Genomic DNA, 19,899 nt, shown 5'->3' with positions numbered 1-19,899 from the left:
TGGAGTTTTAAGTCCTGTGATGGACAAGGTCATCAGATAATTTATTTTAAATTCTTGTTCTTTATGAAAAACTATAAGTATCACAACTTTTATTTGTTATTCTCTGACTTCCATGCAGAGTTCATTTACACAAAGGTATGGGGCAGGCACAGTCCTGCAATGCCAGTGGAACCAGCTGCAAGAGCATCACACCTGGTGGCTGTCTGGGAGTCTTTACAAAGGGATAAATTTAAGGAGTCTTTGTAGTTGACCATCTTGTCCTCTCCTCCGTATCCTCAGAGAAGTAGGTCCGCTAGGGTCATACGGGTTGTAACAGTCGTTAGGTTAGAGGATCCCTTATGAAACAGCTCTGTTCCTCTTCGTTTGCCTCAGAGGGGGAACATCCACCTCCTTTCCAAGGATGAACCTTTAACATGGGTAATAAAGTGTGCTTGCTTTTAATTTTCTGTTGCATTAACCCTTCTGTTGTGCATGTTGTCCAGATCTGTTTGAGGCAACCAGTTCCCAGAACGGTTGGCTTATACTGAGAATCTACCTGGGCTCAATTCAGAAATGTCCCCCTGGCACGTAGCTAGGAGCAGATTGCACCACTAATGCCAGCAAAACAATGGAAGACAGAGTCGTTGGTTAGGTTTAAAAGAAAAACCCTGTTGTATTTTATTGGGAAGCAATTTGGGCTAGCCAACGTGAAGTTGTACTCCCTCGCACACTGCTGACTACAGGGTGTCAGTCCTTCCTCTGCTGGGCTCTGGTGCCGTCCCTTGTCTGATGCAACCTCCCTTCAGTTTAGTGCCCCAGGCGTTAGGTACTGGCCAAATGCAGAGAAAAAAGAAACTGCTGTTCTCTAGAGTTTAAGCTCTAATTAGACTGAAAAGAAGAAATAAGTGTGGTGATTCCATTTTGCAGATGGGGAATTGATTATGGGGAAGTCAAGTGGCTTGCTCAAGATTTCACAGAAAGAGCTAGGCAGCATTGAGCTTTTAATGCAGATTTGATGATATCCAGTTTAGCAGTGTAACTACAGGAGCATTATTCTACATCACAGCAAAGACATTTCTGAATTTATGGAGAGATCTGGAAGAAAGGGAGCTTACTAACGCCACAGGAGTGCTGGGTGGTACCGTAACATAAATAGAAATAGCAATGCTAATAAGGAGTAGTAGTGAATGGTGTTTTCAGTTAATAATAATAGTGAACAGCATATTTAACCTCTACCTATTGGATTTTCTCATGTAATGGTCTTTAAACCAGAGATATGATAGCTGTTGATTAATAAGTTATCATATTTTAATTAGGAATTATTCTCCTCCAGTACTTTTACTGGTCTTTGTTCTCCTAAGGAAAGAGCAGAAGTCATGGAACTTTTTGGTAGATACAGAAAAGTAGTTGAAGTTTAGAAAGAAAAATGGAAAAAGCATAAATAATTCATTTTATTCCTTTTTTTCTTGAAATAATGGCAAAGTTCATGGGCAGTACTTGAGCATATTTTTCTGGAAATACAAGATAGCTATTTTGTTTGTTGCTACAGTAACAAAATATGCATTAATGTAGCTATGGTACTTTATGTTTGAGTGCTTTATTTTGTGGCTTGTTAATGATAAACAGTGGCAGGATTCTGATGTTCATGACATGAACATGTTGATCGTGTAGGCTAGATAGTTACACTTGGAACTTTTTATTACTATATAATTTGTGATCCTTCTACTTTTTGTTTGCCTCCTTTTAGACTTGACTATTTGAGAAGTCATAGTAGTTAAATCAAAAGGGAGTATTTCCATGTGTGAAGACTGCTGTTTTGCTGAAAGAACAGGTTTTTACATCATGTTGAGCTGATACTTCTTGTTAACATCTAATTCTTTTCTTTCCACAGAAGAACTCAAGGAGAAACTAAAGAAGTATGTTGATGAAGTGAATGCCCGTAAGCCTGGTTTCATCAAGGTTGTTCGACACAGCAAACAAGAGGGGCTGATTCGATCCCGAGTTAGTGGATGGAGAGTAGCCACCGCACCAGTAGTTGCTCTCTTTGATGCCCATGTGGAATTCAATGTGGGATGGTATGTGTCTGGAATTTCTCTGACAAAGGGACCTTTTCCAAGCACCGTTTATAAACTACTGACTAGTGTTTCTCTTGCATGTAGAGGCTGAATTACCATTCTGATCTTTTTAATGAAGATTCAGACACAATCACGGACAGAAGCATGAAAAATATACTTGTGCTGTGTAACATAGTCTAGATCCATTTTTATAGTGTGAGTTATCTGCTGGTCTAGTTATAAAGTGCTTAAACTATATTGGAAAACTGCACATTAAAACATCCTCTGATAATGTAGCCCTTTGCCCACAGGGGCAAATTTATCTTCTTTTAATTAAAAATATTATGTTTCTTTTATGTTCTACACTGTAAACAAAGAAATGTCATTTTGGCACTCTGTGCAAAAGTAGCACATAACTAAAACCATGTATTTTACCTTGTTCAGTATGGATTTAATATCTCTGTTGCTTCTTGAGTAAAAAATGATGGTAGAAAGGCAGGAGCTTCTGTCCCTAAGATAGATCTATTATTAACTCTGATCTTGATATCCTTGATAATATTGAGAGCCTGAAGTTATCGTTATTTGGTAGCAAGGGTGTAAATGCTCTGTGATATGCAGATACTAATTTCTTCCATTTACCAGCTAACATCAAGGTTAATAATAGGGCATCCTAGATAAAATACTGCAGTGTGTTATTTTGGGGCAGATCCTGCTCTATCAAAACTCCATCTCAAAGCAAAGTGAGCTCTGAATGGGTAACAGTTATAGACTGCCCTTTCTGAAATATACAGCATAAGCTGCTATTTCCATCAGTGCTATGCTTCTACTGACATAGTCTTAACATTTTCTTTCTTTTTTTTTAGGGCTGAACCGGTGCTTACTAGGATAAAAGAAAACAGAAAAAGAGTAATTTCTCCATCTTTTGATAACATTAAGTATGATAATTTTGAAATAGAGGAGTATCCCCTCTCAGCACAGGGATTCGACTGGGAACTGTGGTGCCGATATCTGAACCCTCCTAAGTCATGGTGGAAACTGGAGAACACAACTGCTCCAATAAGGTAACATGCAGCTGTGACCTACATTAGTGTGTCACTGGCAATGCTCATTTAGCTATGACAGATGGTGAGTGGTCTCAGCTGTGTGATAGGTTTCACTGACTGTAATGTTAGATTAGTTAAGTGTCCTTGAGCTGTCCTCTTCAGCTTTCATCCTTGACCCCTACACAGCCATCAAGAAAACTGTTGTTTTCAGTAGATTTTTTTAATAGATTTCCTTGTTGTTAGCATGGGGCAAAACACATAGCCGAAGTGAAATGGTAGACTAGAACGCTCAGCAGCACTGCTTTCTCCAAATGTCTTGTCTGCTAATTTAGTGGTAATGGCCCAGAAACAGATTTTTCTTTAAATTTGCATTATGTAAACAGAACTGATCTGACAGTTGTGTTCTGTATAATGCTGTCACATAGCTTTACAGCTGTGTTATGTTGTAGGAGCTAATGCTGGTCCACTGATAGTGTGTGAGCAACATTTGTATTAGATCTTTGCTTTGGTACAATCTAGCTCTGTACTTTATCGTGTCTATAGTATTGTTAGGCTGGTACAGAACAATACCCTTATATCCGGGGGAGGAGTAGGTGCCTCTGAATCCCTCTGCTGAGGTTGCAGGCCTTTCTTCTGGTGTGTGTTCGTACCAAGGAAGTCACTGGTACCTATACTCTAACTCTGTGCAGAAAGAATGTGTGAAGACTGTTTTCACCAGCTGCAAAGCAGAACCTTAAACAGCAGTGGCAGCATGAGGGGGTCATCACTACCAATCAGTTTCAGTGCAGTCAGTGTAAGGACTTCTTTCATCCAGTGGTTCTGTCTTTTCAGGCAGACAGTGTTTTTGGGGAGTTCGCAGCTTAAACGCCCTGCACTGCACTGACCCACATACTGGTCATTAGAACAGGGCTCAGAATTGGAGAGTAGGAGATAAAAATTCACAGGTTTGCCACAGGCATACGTAAGAAGGGGTGGTAATTTCCACATCATCAGAAATGGTTATCAGTGTTAATGAACTCTGTTCATATTATGAAAATGCTTTGAAATATTCTACTAAGTCCTGGAGAGGCAAACTTTCTATATTAATTACAGTGACTTTTAAAATTAAAACTATTTAAACTCAGAATCAAGAGCAAATCTGCTTTTCCATTCTACCCCAAAACTCTGTTGTATGTGAAGATTGTGGACTGAATGTCCTTTATGAATATTGGACGTTTAGGTTTGTTCCCTAGCCCTTTCCCTGGCATCTTTTATTCAGTGCAATACACTGCATGTTGTGTGCTGGATAATGAAAACAAACAAACAAAAAGCCACATGTATTGATTGATGGCTTCTGTCATGCCTCCCATATGCTTCTAGAATTATAACAAAGGAAAGCAGGTACTCTAAAAAAAAACTTTAAAAACAACACCAAAAGCAAGGGTCCTGTGTCATAAAAGCAGCATAATTTTTGAAGTGATGTGAACTGCTATTCATTAATAAATGCATCAGAAAGAGTCTTTCATTGATATAAAATTCAAGTTAAAGGCTCAAATATATGGATTTCTGTAGAATTGTACAAGTTGCAGTTAAGACATCCTATAATCTGTTTGAAAGCAGATGTCGACACTTATTGCAGCTTGACTGTTCACAGTAAATGCAGGATGGTTTTTCCTGTACTGCTAATTAATATCCTGTTGTTACCAGAGTTCCTGATACCAGCATAATAATCAGAAAAGACATTTTTATTTCTTGCCATTGTGGATTATAAGGTAGGAGAAAAAAGAAGAGGCTAAATTACTCTGTATTCTCCTCCACTGCATCTCATAAAGGTAAAATTGTACTCTCTGTGCCTGAACTCTTACCTTCTTAAGATTGGCTCTGCATAGTAAAAGTTGGTTAATTCAGGTCATGACATAAATAGAGCTTACTGATTCAGTGAAGATATGTGACTTGTTTAAATCTGGCTCGGGACAATGGACTAACGTTACAGTATGCTGGTAAGGGCAGACATTTTGTGATTCTGTATTGCAAAACCTTATCTGAATGTTCTTATTCAAGAGGTAATTTATTTTATGTAAGCTTACAGACACAAGTTTTCTTAGCTGTAGGTGAACCTAGCTTCTGGCTAAACACACAAAACTCTGCATCATTGGGTATCCTTGTTAATTATCACAGGCAGGAAACCTGAGCAGGGACAGAGACTAGAATGGCTGGTACCTCAGAGACAAAGTTGAGGCTCCTGGATCTAGTATTGTTAGCACTGAAATCCCACCTGTTCTGGTGAATCTGTACGTCCAATAATTTAGAGTCTGTTTTCCCTCAGTGGTGCTTATTTCACCATAGAGTCAAGAACGTTAGAGGACAAAGCTGAATAAATCTGTTTGAGTAACACCCCTCTAAGAATCTGTCTTGACTCAGCTTTTGACCCAGCAATTATAAATATTTATTTCTGAATAATAAAATTGTTCATATTTTATCTGCTAATTTTGGTTGCTGCTGATTTATTCCTCCAGAAGTCCTGCATTGATTGGATGCTTCATAGTAGATAGAGAATATTTCCAAGAGATCGGTCTACTGGATGAAGGCATGGAGGTATATGGAGGAGAGAATGTGGAGCTCGGAATCAGAGTAAGGAACATAACCAACCAACACTGGTGGCTTACATGTAAAATACAGCTTGCTTCTTATTGCAGCGGAAAAAAAATCAGTCAAAATTGTATGGATTATGGCATGCAAAGGAGATCCACAGCTCTGTAGTGTTACAAATTGTATATTTGAGGAGGGAGGGGGAAAAAAGAAAAGCAAAAGCTCCTATATCCCTATATCTCTTTAAAGAACTTATCTGGGACAAGGATAGAAATACAGAATTTGGTATTGTTTTTTCGTTCAGGTAACAATGCTAGAATTCTACAGAGATGATACCTAAAACTCCCTGCTTACCTGTGATCCCAGACTTGGTAAGGAGGATAGTTTCTCACAGGTGTAATGGGAAAAGCCTTTCTGGATTACTTAGTTTATTTAAATCAGGAAAATCACTGTGGAGCAAGCTGGAATATATAGGCATTTATGCTGCCATCCCTCTGGAAGGGAATTAAGATATTCATAAAGTACATAAGTGCACATATTTTCTTCTTCCATCATACAAGCTTAATTTGTTTACTATCATAGAATCATTTAGGTTGGAAAGGACCTTTAAGATGCTGCCAAGTCCACCACTAAACCATGGCCCTAAGTGCCCCATCTACATGTCTTTTAAATTCCTCCAGGGCTGGCAACTAAACCACTTCCCTGGGCAGCCTGCTCCAGTGCTTGACAACCCTTTCGTTGAAGAAATTTTTCCTAAAATCCAGTCTAAAATATGCAATATTGTGTGTGATTTGTGTACTTCTTCCTCTATCTCTTCACAGCTAAATACCAAGTACAGTGCTGTTCTGTTTGAGAATCTTTCAGGTTTTTGATAGAAGAGAAATTCTTAGGTGGTAATGAAAAATAGTATGATGTGTCTTATAAAATTAATTTCTGAACTCTGCTATGAAATGTTAGTGGAAGCTGGTATTTTGTGCTTTTTAGTTCCAGAATAAAAGCATACTGTAATACAGTAGCAAAAAAAAAAAAAAAAAAAAATAAAAATTGTAAAATATAGAATTGTCTGCTGAGACTGTGAGATATAACAAAAAATACTTATTTTTACTCCTGGCTTCCTGAAATTCTTTTTCTCCCACCTGTCAGAGACAAAGTGTTATTGCAGCAAGGCTGAAGCACAGGTCCCCTCTCAGTTACATTAGAGCACAGGTTTAAGGAAAGGGAGAGAGAAATGCAAGACTGCTTCTTTTAATAACACCATTCTCCTCACTGTGAGGGCCAGAGCGCCGCACTCTGTTCCCAAAACCTGTTTTTGCAGCTTGGTGTTGCGATGAGTTGAAAATTACCGTCACTTGAAAAAAGAAAAGAAAAATCAAACTGACAAAACTATTGTCTTCTTGTGAGTGTGAGTTTTATGTAGTTTTGTATCATGAGATATATGCTGTCCAATCCGCTCTACTTAGCCTTGCAGATGTTGACTGGGAAGAGTACTTTGATGACAAGACCAGAGAGAAACAAACCTCTGCATAATTGAAACTTTAGACTAGACTGGATCACTGGAATAAGGCCCAACACTGCTCTGATTTCCTTATGGCTTTTTGTCTGTCTCCAGGGAAGCAGTGCCTGACCTACATAAAATACTTTCATCTATAACAGATTGTAGTGTGCAAGGTAGCATAATGTATGCTGCCTTATCTAACTTTATCCTGACTGGGATCTTTTTTCCTGGCTACATAAAAACAAATTACTGAGGTGTAATTTTTTTTGGTTTATTACCAACTCTCCTCACAATTTTCAGCATATCCCAAATAATAACAGGATGAATATAAATCTCGAGTGCAACATCAGAGCTTCTGGGAAGCACAGTTTTAGTTCTACAGATGTTAAGCTTGAAAAGCAAGCTCTGTCCCTCAGCCACCTGCCTCTGGTGCACACCTGGGGCCATACATGGTGTCTTGGCAAAATACAGGTGGCTGCTTCAAATAATCTCTCATGTTATGGTTGTCATCCGCCATGTCATTCAGGTGCATCCTAAGCACTTCTCTCTCTGCAGAGGTGCAGCTCCCAGGGGCTGCCTTTCATTTCCTTTAGATAGGGGTATGTGGGAAAGTGAGGTCAGCAGGAGATTTCAGACCAGATGGTCTGCCTTTGCTGCTGAACTGCATTTTCATCTCCACAGCACCAAATAGTCATCTCTAGATGACTTGTGTTGCTTTCAACTGTGAGGCCTACAATGAATCACTTAATAAAGACAGTAATTGTTCTGCAAAAACCACATTATAATTACAGTATCAGTGCAATAAATAATGTTTCCATTTTAAAATTATGGTCTCCAATCCATGGATACAGATTGCTCACTGCGCTTCATCTTTCATTGCGATTTTCCTTTTTTTAACAAGTATCTAGCTTCACCTAGTATTTTGTTGTGTGCTATGCGTTATCATGTAGAGGTGGATGAGCAGACACTGTGTGCCCAAACTGGCCTGGTATCCAGGCTAGCCAAGAAGTATGGTGTTGTGTATCACATTCTCTGATATAATGGAGTCAATGATATCTAGTGAAATTTCCTTCATTTTTTTTTCCACAGCTTGAGTTTCTAAACAAATTTCACACAGCCTATTCCCGTTCTTTGCAGTATTTAGTCACTGGAAGTCAATTCTTTCACTGGGAAATTTTATGCATAAGCATGTATGAGCAAACATCTACAGGAACAGGAGAGGTTACATTCAACTACAGAAATATCAGCAAGAGTTAGGATCATTTGAGCTACCTGTTTATCTTAAACATGCTAAGTAGAACATGGTCCCTTGTCCTTATGTTACTGATTTTGTTCCAGAGGATGTAAAACTAGTGTGAGCCAAACTCATATGCAGACCAGCTGCAGCATTGTGTGATGACAGGACTGGGTAAATCACTCTCTCTGTGCCCATGCGCAGAGTCAAAGCCTTATTCTCCATTTGCTTTGTTAGCAGCTGCATCTTCAGTGATGTGAGGTAAGATTTAATCTCCCAGCTGAGATGCTTCCAAAAAGCAAAGTCTACCTATTAAGAATTTCTTTTCATTATAAAGGAGAAACCATTACTATGTCTTCCAAAATCTTGAAATGGTTTGTTTTCAGCTGAACAGATGGGGTTTTCACTGGGCAAGGACAGGAATTAGACCCTGACAAAATGGAAACTTATCCTAGTATCCTCTCCCAGCAGGTTTTTTTGTCACCTCATCATCTACACAAATAAATAGTTATTTGTGTTATATGAGTGCAAGGAAACCCCCAACTACTGGAAACTCTGTCTGAAGCATCCATTGTCAGTAAATCGTAAACAGGGCTTTGATTGTAGGATTATTCTCTTGACTCTGATGAATTAGTTTCTCTACTCAGCTCTGTTCACCTCTAATTTGGTGTATTATTCTAACTTCTAAGAATTTTACCCTTGTCTGTGGCTTTGTAATAACATTTTAAAAATATTAAACATATTATTAAATAAATATTAGTAGAATTCTGTTGCCCTGAGCTAGAAGCTGAGTTCAAAATATGAATGTATTTTGAATCTTAGAAGAAATGCGCTATTTTTTTCCTCAAGCAAATATTTTCTTGCAAAGCTATTTATTTGCCACATAAGAAAATAAAAGCAGGCTGATTGATGCAAGACTTGACAGCATCCTTTTTCAGCAGCTTGGTCACTTTATCTGGGATTTTTGAAAGATTCACTTACTGTGCCCCAGAATCATAGTCTTAAATTCACGTTAGTATTTACAATGCTTCTTTTTGCTTTTTGTTCAATCATTCCCAATTGAATGGACTTAAGTGTACTTTTAAGGGACCAGATTGCATTTAGAGGGCAAACTGAAATCACGTGGCTTGCTTATACAAGAGACCAAATAGGAACTGTGTTGGTAACTGCCTTACAGTGGAAACAAAACGTGAGTGTAAAGCTGGCGTTTCTCACCATTATTTGGGCTCTGCTTCGAGTTGTGCTTGCACAAGCTGTACTTGTAGTTATGTAAGCCCCTAACAATCGACTGCAATCAGTTAGATGCAATCAATTAGATCCTGCGTTCGGTGGTTCAAGTCTAGTTTTCAGTAGGCTTCTTAAGGGCCTATTCCAATTCCTGCTGAAATCAGATTTTCTGTGAAAAGCAAGCCTTTAGCAATCATTTTGTCTTTTAAAGTAGCCTATGTGTTTGATAAACTTCCAAATACCTGTTAAAACAAAGTTGTTTATACCACTTTTAGGGATGCCTGAACAAATATTCAGTGGTTTGCCTCAGGATTAAGTCAAATGATGGCTACGTCATCATTAGAGTCAAGGGAATGTAAGCCCGGGCTTTGACTTAGCGTAATTATATATGTCACAAAGACTTTGTGCTTGCAGATTAATTTGTTTTCACAGGGATATAATGGCCCTGTTAAATGGATGAGAGGAATTTGTTAGAAGGTAATAGCTCTTTAAGGGAAAAGGAATGGATCTTGCTCCCACTAAATGATATATTAAGATTTTACATCAGTTGACCCAGGAGGAAAATTGCATTTATAGTTCAGACTGAATATGGCACACTACTTTTATGCAGTATATTGCCATAGTGAAATTAGTTGTATTTGCAATAAAGCAACATTATAATAAATATATCAGCTTCATTTCTTGTTAGTCTGGCAGTTTGTCTGTAGAACTTACATAAAGTTGATGCTTTTTTTCTGTTGGTGGAGAACTAGAGGAATGCAGTTTATGAACAGAGATGCAGAAATTAGTTATATGACCAGAAAATAGTCTGAGTGTTCTTTAGTGTGCTTTTGGCTCTAACTACCTTCCCCCCCCCCCCGCCTTTCTTTAACCTCCCCCCACCTCAGCTTCTGGAATCATGATCCTTCATTGCTGACTAGTTAACCCAGTCTGTCTCATAGAAGCCTATTGCTGGCCTACATGTCCAGTCATTTCCAGTTCAGTGTGTTTGTGTACCCTGATTGTTTCTTACATGAGATCTCTTTCTTATAACATGCCCTTGAAAGAGTGTTCTTTTCAATAATCACAAGAAATGCAGATATTTACATTTGCCCCCAAATTTCCATATTTATCTGAAGACATTTTGGATGTTTTCCTCTTTCCCTAGAAGTTTCCAGCAATTTTACCTGTCAGTGTTTCTAATACAGGCCATGAATTATATGAAATCATGACTATATTATGTGTTAATAGAGGTCTAGTTTTATTAAGGAAAGCCTTTGCACAGTGTACAAGTTAGGGTGTGGTTTCACAACACACAGGCTTAAACAGCTATGCTGGTTTACATTTCCTCTTTCTTCTCCCTGTTCTCACTCTTTCAGCACACCAGTGCTTTGGCTCTGCCAGCATAGTCGTCTGAATGGCCGCCCTGTTCCCACTGTCTCTGAACACCTCCAGTTCAGAATTAAACCATTACATTGTAACCTTTTTTAAAAACTGCAGAGTTAGTTTGAGCGTTAATCAGTTTGTGATTTACCGTGCTGCCTCACAAACTGTTGTTTTAGGAAAATTGGGAGGCTGGTGTGCCAAGAGGTAGAAATGACTGAGAGGAAACAAAGTGAGGGGATTTTTCACCGAGCTGCTGTATTGCAGAACCGTTTGCACGGAGAGTGAACAGTGGGATGTCATGTGTGCCTTTTTGTCCTTGTTTCATGGCACCCCGCTGAGCAGTACAGATCTTCCCTAAATGCCCTTCAGAAAAATGGATCTAGACATCCCCACTCTTGCACTTTCAGCTACTGCCACTTGCTGTGGATCTTAAGAAGAGGTCATTTCTAGACTGAACTCTACAAGAAAAATTTATAAAAACTGACCAAATGTTACTTCTTATAAAGAGTAGCCAATGCTTTTCATAGGCCATGGTTTCACCAAGATAAAAATAATTCCTTGGCAGCCTAAGTATGGCATAAATACTTGCCTAGCACCCTGTGTAACCAGTAGTGGCTTCTCGGTGTGGCCGGAACTGTTGCTAAGGGTAGTTTTGTTTTGAAAAGTACCTCACTGTGTTAACAAGCTGAATCCAAGATGACACAGCCTAAAATTCTCTGTTTATAGGGTCATAATTTCAACAGGAAAAAAACCCCAGCCTCTATTGAGAATAAAATAAGGAATTGTGATGCCTCCAAACAGATGTCAGTCACGACATCAACGGAAACTGGCTTTCTCTGGCTTGTTCTGGGTTTGTGTCAAACCTACAGTGGAATAATTGGGGTTTTTTTTCCCCGTTTTGCCTATGAATGCCTCAGCAGGTAACCTGCAGCTACAGCATGTGTAATTATACAGACAACAGTGAATCATTTTTGTGTTTTTGCTCTTTCTGGGAAGAGAACATTTTATTATCTGCTCTCACTGGAAAACAAATGATTGATACAGCACTAGCTAGCACGTGGCATCACTACACCCTACGAGGAAGGAGGAGGAGGCACTTGGAGATTTCTCACAGATGTTTTTTCAGCAGTTATGCCTGCATGGTTGCACATTACCAACGGGGCAGTAATATAGACATCTTCATGTTTTATGAGAGGAAATTGTTGTTTATAGTGGTATGGAAACAAGTAGAACAGTTTAAGTCAATATGCACTTACAAATCAGTGGACTCTGGTAAGATGCAAATTAATTAGTGCATTATTATAAGATAGCCTCATGATTAATATCTTTTTGCACTTTAAGTCATGGCATGGTGGCAATGCTATTGTAGCTTCTGGTATTAAAATTCTTCATGGCCTAGTCTGTGAAGATTCCATACTCTTATTTATTTTAATGTGATACTGAGGGGATATGTCTCTAGATTTTGATCATGGAGGGTTTAGTACTGCAAGATTGATTTAGTAATCTAACAAAGATTAGAGGAAGACCAGTGTGGGAAAGCAGGGATTGTTGTGCTGTAACAGAACTGAGCAGATGACTGGGAGGGATTCACCAGGATGGATCCAGCATGTTTGGGTCAAAGCTGCAGAGGCTAGATGCCTCCACATGTGTCACAGCACCTTGTGTTGTAAGCCAAGCAAGTGAGGCAGAAGTCCAGCTTGGCTGAACAGGGAACTCCTTGTGGAGCTCAAGAGGAAAAAGAAATTGTATTATCTCTGGAAGCAAGGTCAGGCTTTGCAGGAAGAAGATTACAAAGCTGTGGTTTGTATGTGCACAGAGAAGACACAAAAGGCTCAATTAGAGTTGAAATTGGCCAGTGTTGTGTCAGGTGACAAGAAGGGCTTTTTAAAATATGTTAATAGCAGGAGGAGGTCTGAAGAAAACATTGGACCTATAATTGTTGAAGATGGTTATCCGACTAATAGGGATGAAGAAAAAGCAGAGGTATTCAATGAGTTTTTTGCCTCAGTCTTTAATAATAATGGTACATCTTGGGCTGCCTGGTCCCCTGAGTCAGAGGACCACGAGTGTGGCAACAGTGACTTTCCATTTGTGAACACTGAAATTATAAGGGACTAGCCGAATCAGCTGAATGTTCACAAGCCCATGGGGCCTGATGGGATTGGTCCCAAAGTACTATGAAGGAGCTGGCAGGTATTATAGCAGGACCCTTCTCAATCATCTACCAAAGGTCTTGGGAGTGTGGGAGGTTTCTGTTAACTGGAAGCCAGCCAATGTTATTCCAATCTACAAGAAGGGCATGAGGGAAGACCCAGGGGAAGTACAGCCCTGTTAGTCTAACCTCAGTTCCTGGAAAAATTATGGAGAAGATTATTCTGGGTACTACTGAAAGGCGTTTTGAAGAATAATGCAATCATCAGGCAAACTCAATGCGGGTTCACAAAGGGAAAGTCCTGTTTAACTAATCTGATATCCTTCTATGGTAAGGTCACCCACCTAGTGGATGAGGGGAAGGCAGTGGTTGTAGTTTTTCTGGATTTTAGTAAGGCTTTCGATACTGTCCCTCACAGCATCCTTCTGGACAAGTTGTCCAACTGTGGGGTGAGCGGGTTGATGGTGCACTGGGTGAAGAACTGGCTGAACAGCAGGGCTCGGAGGGTTGTAGTGAATGGGGCTATGTCTGTCTGGTGACTAGTCTCCAGTGGGGTTCCTCAGGGTTCAGTTCGAGGGCCAGTCATGTTCAATATATTTATCAGTTAGCGATCTGGATGGAGGAGATGAATGCACCGTTAGCAAGTTTGCTGATGATACCAAACTGGGAGGTGCTGTTGACTCTCTTGAAGGACAAGTTGCCTTGCAGAGGGATCTAGATAGATTGGAGCATTGGGCAATGATTAATGGGGTGAAATTTAACAAGTCCAAATGCCGGATTCTGCAGCTGGGATGGAGTAACGCCAAGCACAAATATAAGTTGGTAGAGGAGTGGCTGGAGAGCAGCCCTGCAGAAAGGGATCTGGGGGTGCTGGTCACCAGCAGGCTCAGTATGAGTCAGCAGGGTGCCCTGGTGGCCAAGAGGGCAAACCATGTCCTGGGGTGCATCAAACATAGCATAACCAGCTGGTCAAAAGAGGTGATTATCCTGCTGTATTCAGTGCTGGTGCAGTCTCACCTTGCATACTGTGTGCAGTTCTGGGCCCCACAGTTTAAGAAGCATGTTAAGGTTGTTGAATGCATCCAGAGGAGGGCAACAAAGCTGGTGGAAGGGCTGGGAGGAATGTCCTATGGGGAGTGGCTAAGGACTTGCTCTCTACAGCTTCCTGAGGAGGGGACGTGGAGAAAGAGGTGCTGATCTCTTCTCCCTGGTATCCAGTGCTAGGATGTGTGGGAATGGCTCAAAGCTGTGCCAGGGGAGGTTTAGACTGGGCATGGGGAAGCATTTCCTTACCGAGAGGGTGGTCAAACAGTGGAACAGGCTTCCTAGAGAGGTGGTCGATGCCCCAAACCTGTCAGTGTTTAAGAGGCATTTGGACAATGGCCTTAATAACGTGCTTTAACTTTTGGTCAGCCCTGAATTGGTCAGGCATTTGGGCTAGATGATCGTGGTAGGTCCCTTCCAACTGAAAACTGTTCCATTCCCTTCCATTCTTAGCTTGGTATTCTGATACTGATCAAGTCTTGAGGATTAGTGCAAGATCAACAAGACTGATCAAGCTAAGTACAGCTGTGGTAAGGGACAGAAATGTAAAAACATAAAAGACAGGCAGTGCCATAAGTTGCTCCATGAATACTAAAGAAGTGGTGATACGGTTATTCAGTTTGCTGCTTTTTTTCCTTTTAAGATGGAAAGTTATTTCTTTTGCTTCCTGTTCATGACTTAAAGTTGGCAATAAAGTGATTTATGTGTCAGTTATTTGCTGTGCCTAGCAATGAGATAGACACGTTTAAAAAGAACTGAATGAAGCCATATGCCATCAGTGACCCTTGAAGCATGTTATCTCCTAGTAACACAAGGCATAGAGTAGTTCCTGCAATCGTAAACCAGCAACACAACATACATGGATTAACAATGCACTGTAAAAGTTTCACAGCTCATAAAGATATGTGCAAAATTAATCCCCCCCCCCCCCAAAAAAAACAACCACAATTTAAAAAAATACATAATGAGGCGATTAGCTAAAAGAGGAAGAAAACTACTGACAATTTAATATGGGGAGAATCTTTGCATGTATTACTTTTTCAATGAGAGTGTTTTATAAAGGCACAATTAATGTAAAATGAGGCCTATGAGGCAACTAATGATGACTTCAAAAGTGAGATTTAAGGGATAATTTACATTTAAAAAATTGAGAGCAGCTCTAGTTATGTTAAAGCCTTTTATTTCCTTTTAAAAAGTCTTTTAGATTGTGGGGCTGTGTTTTTGTAGGTTGCTTACAGTTTCACATTAAGATTATCATCTTGGTTATGGAAAAAAGCTATTTTTGCACACAAATAGGTAAGTATGATGAGCTTGTCTGATGAAGAGACATAGAATAGTCTTCAAAAACCTCACAGGGCTCAGTAAAAGAGATAAAGTAATTTTAAAAATCCCTCCCTTTGGTCTTTGATTTCTCTCTGTTCTTAGCTGTGACAATAGGCAGTCACCTCTTGAAATTAAGTTACACCCTCATTTCCCACTCTGCAGGGGTACATGCCGATGACGAGATTCTCTTTTCCAGCCCATTCAGCATCTAGAAACAGGGAGTAATCCAGAATCATACCTTCAGTAAGCAGTGTATTTTCTTTCTCTTCCTGTCCTCCTATATTCTGATTTTTCTAATCCTGAGTTTATGTGACTCGGGCCAGGGTTCTGTGTTTAATTCTACTGTTTGGGCAGGTTTCTTCAATGAGAGGAAGCTGTTTGAGACCAGTGGAATAAGCAAAGCTGTGCATGGTTTCTTGCTAAATTTGGGAAGTGGCCCAAATTCATTAGTATTTATTGTCACTACTGCAGTTATTTTGTCAAGATTATCTGACTTCAGTGGAGATATGACCTAAATACAGATTAACGTATTTCATCCAGTGAGTATAGTTTCTGGGTTTACAGAGACAGGTACCCACGTGTACCTGACAGTCCAGAAACTTTCAGGGTGCAATCCAAAACCCACTGGTTGCTGCTGGAAACATGAACGTTGATTTCTGTGATCTTTGTATCTGACCATTCTCCCTGTCCCTTTTGCAGTCACCTGTCAAGATACCAAAATTAAAAAGCAGACCCAAAATGATCACAGACTTAGCTCATGGTATTGAGTAAAAATAGTTTATTCATATTTGCCTGTAAAGCACCAAGCTCATTATTGGTTATCAATAAATTATTATTAGTACTGACAAACATTAGCAAGATTCGCAAATATTTTTTGCATTAAATTGCTCCCCAAAATATATTTAAAGATATTGATGACTATTTGTTTGCATCCAGAGTAGTAATTAATTCACACTGACTTTTTTTTTTTTTAATCTTCAGGGCATCTTTAATGAGTTCTTCTAATTTTTTCATTTTCAGACTTCACAGAAGCTAGAAATTGCTTCAGATTTTTGAGATATCACTTAATTATTAAAAAGTTTTGTTTGCAGTCCAAATGAAATGGTAGTTTCAAACAAGGTCATGTCAGTTCTTGGAGAAACTGCATGGTATGTGTAAATTTAATGAATGCAGTACATGCTCGTAAACAGCTCAGCATCATGTAGGGTTTATTTTTTTATTAGATTAAGCTTCCACAACATGGAAAGAACACTCAGTGATTAAAGAGATAAAAAGAAACACTTCTAATGAAGAAGTGTTATTTTATAATAAAGTATAAAATAAATATTCAAGAGAGGGATCAGCTTCAGAATTGTAATTGTTTTGATTAAATATGCAAATTCAAATATGTTTAAATGCGATTGAAAAGGATTTACTAAAGGATGTGGATTTAAAGATAAAACTAAATAGAAATAAAACTAAATAGACCCTTTGTCTACTGAAACAGATTTTCCAGATGTGAATGGAATTTGCTCTAAAAAAACTATGACCAGATTGATGTAGGCGTTTATAAGGATGTGTGAGTCACCCCTCTTTGCTGCACACTGAAGGCTGTGCAAATGCTGTCACTGCTGCCCTCGTTGTGGTAGGAATGTGTGAGGGTTGATACCATAGCAGTATTAGGTCTTACGTCTTTGCAAAATGCCTAAGGAAGCCATTTGGTGCATTGGTGCTTTTGTAGCTGCCCCACTTGTGCCATCCCACTGGACTGCCCAGTACTTTGGTCCTTTCCTCGTTTACCAGAGTGGAAGTTGCATCTGATCTGTTGTGCCACCACCTGTGTTCTAACTGCAGTTTTACATGTCCTCTGCTTTCCTGGACCTTCCAATATGAAGAACGTGTTTTCTATCTGCTCTGTGGAGCTAATTGAACCTTGGTGAACATATATTCACATAGAAGTAGGGCCACAATTATAGCATACGTGCAAATGTACCTTCAGTAAATTAACAGTAAGAAGTGCTTAAAGCTTGGACAAATGCCCTACATAAGTCATACAACTGAAGATTTAAACGAGAAAGAGATGCCCTCCACCCTCCTTTTTTTTTTTTCCAGGTTGATTCTCTGTATTCATTTGATGTTCCTACCATCTCTCACTTGTTTTGCTTAGTTTAGGTCATAGGCTTTGCTTAGGCTTTCAGCTTTGTAAATGTCAGAAGTTGCCTTGGCACTACTACTGTCCCTTTACAGCTTGAATTTTCTTATGGAATATTACTACCTTTTACTAGTGATGAAGGAACCCTTTCAAAGGGAGGAAGTCCTCTAAGCCCTTCTTGGGCTATGCCAAATATATGAACCTCCTCAGTAAATTCAGGAATAAAGAGCCCTTTTAAGGTACTCTTGGAAGGGAGCACTGACAACACACCGAAGTGGATTCGGAGAGCTCTTTGGAACAGAAACTCCAGTTGGTGTGTTCTTTTAGTAAAAGACTGTTTTTGCAAAGTGAAGCAGCAGGACCAGAACGTCAAGAAATTCCTCCAAAGAAAAGCAAACTTTCTGCATTGTGGGGCTCAAGCAATCATATTAAGTACTCCTAAAGATACACAGTCCCTCAGACTTGAAGGCTTTCTAAGGTCTTTGCCTTAAAGCAAAGCCTGAGACCCAATGGTACAGTTTTCCAATTGATGCTTTTACAGAATGAAATGTGAATTACTGTTCATTGTATCGTAATGATGGAAGCATATGTTGTAATTGACAAGTGTATATGTATGTTTAGGGATTAGGCAGGAAATTGAGACTATTGCTAGCAACTTCCACCTCTTGCTACAATAAAAACATCTTCATGGGCAACAGGAAAAGGTGCTATATTTCCTTTTAACCATAGTTTAGAAAATTCACCAAGTTTCTTCCTTGCAATTTGTATGAGCAGGTTTCTCATTAAGTATTATTGATTGCAGCGACAGTATGCTCAGAGATATAATATTTTAGTTCAAACCATTCTATGTGGTTAAAAAAAAAGTCTTTGAAGCTCTTTTAGCTCTAGACGTCCTACTGAAGTCATGGGTGATGATTTGGAAAAGCTTCACTAATTTGAAACCTTTGTATTTATGTATAGCCATCACATAAAATAACACTGCTGGAGAACTAGAAAGGTGCTATTCAGTGTGGATGAAACCTGAATAAAGATTACTATTGACAGCAAAAAATAGCTGTGAAGTTCACAGGGGAAACATGAAGTTGTGAGGAACTGACCCCTCAGTTTCTATTCCTATTTCTTAACTATAAAGGCAATCTCTTGTTTACAGGACTTTTATTAGATAAAGAACAGACCACTAAAAGGTTTCACGATTTCCCTCTAAGCTCAGTCTTTAAGAAAATATATTTTTAAATATTAAAATAGTAACTAAAAAACCCTAAAAATTGTCTTTGACCAAAAGGTGCTGGTTCAGAGTAATTAATGAGCCTCTCCTATGCACTTTTGATGTGAGATTTATACCTTTTCAAGATGTATATCCGCAGTGGCTCCAGCACAATGGTTTGAGTACCATGGATTTGTTTACATGAGTAAAGGAGATGGGGTGAGCGAGGAGTGCTCAGATTCAAGTGCCCAATTGGTCTAAGGAAAAAAAGAAAGAATGGATGGGTGTTCTTGACCTAGCTGCAAGAAATTCCCTTACTTCAAACATAATCAGGGAAGTATGAAAAAAAACCTGACACTTTCTGTTGCAGTCAGCTAATTGGGTTATGTTGTTTAGTATTCATATATCCTGTTCACTGTAGTATTTAATATTTAGTGTATGACTAGCAAAGCCCTTAATTCTTTGGATGCAGATTTTGCTTGTGTTTGGGGGAGTTGGGAATCCAGAATCCCTTGAGAATGCAGGAGAGTTTCATGCCGTTTGAAAAATCCCGCTTTAATACCTCCCTACATTTTATTTCTTTGCAACTGGTCTCTCCCTAACTGCAATGAAATGTTTGGAGAAAAGCACTTTCTTACCGTTCTGTAATCCCATGGACAAAGAACACTTGTGGGAGGGAAAGGTACTATGGCTTGTTATAGATGTGACCATCTGAGCAAACCAGGATTGTGCTTTCTGTCCTTATAAAGTTTTGCATCTGCTTTCACTCTGTGAGGGCACTGCAAGGGTTTGTAGCCATCATCTAGGGTAGTGCTATTTGTTTAGTGCTGTAACTTCAAGCTCTGCACACACTGTAACTTATGATTCCCATACCTTCAGATCACATACGTTTCTCATGCCTTCCTCTTTAAAAATTCATTAATTAAAGGACTTCTATTAATCTTGATATATGGAAACTATTAGCATATAACTCTAGTCCAGTTTTGCTGCATGCTAATCACATTTTCATGGTTGCAGGAGATTTTTCCTTCGAAATAAGAGGATTCATTTTTGAAGCTGTTTAATACAACCCACTTGCAT

At 39.2% G+C, this 19,899-nt stretch overlaps 1 protein-coding gene across 5 annotated transcripts in view; it reads left to right on the top strand.

Moving 5' to 3' along the window:
* GALNT18 (polypeptide N-acetylgalactosaminyltransferase 18) overlaps positions 1-19,899 on the top strand; it is a 339,486-nt gene that overhangs the window by 257,719 nt on the left and 61,868 nt on the right. For 4 of the 5 annotated variants that reach the window (XM_064452730.1, XM_064452726.1, XM_064452728.1 and 1 more), the window contains 3 exons: positions 1,871-2,054; positions 2,897-3,094; positions 5,572-5,686. In XM_064452730.1, coding sequence (XP_064308800.1) covers positions 1,871-2,054; positions 2,897-3,094; positions 5,572-5,686 — 497 coding nt within the window. The remainder of the gene's footprint in view (positions 1-1,870; positions 2,055-2,896; positions 3,095-5,571; positions 5,687-19,899) is intronic. The other variant, XM_064452727.1, reaches the window with a different exon arrangement.

The sequence above is a fragment of the Phalacrocorax carbo genome, chromosome 5, assembly GCF_963921805.1.
Source record: "Phalacrocorax carbo chromosome 5, bPhaCar2.1, whole genome shotgun sequence".
In the NCBI taxonomy this organism is placed as follows: Eukaryota; Metazoa; Chordata; class Aves; order Suliformes; family Phalacrocoracidae; genus Phalacrocorax; species Phalacrocorax carbo.
This window is presented reverse-complemented; position numbering and strand designations above follow the sequence as displayed.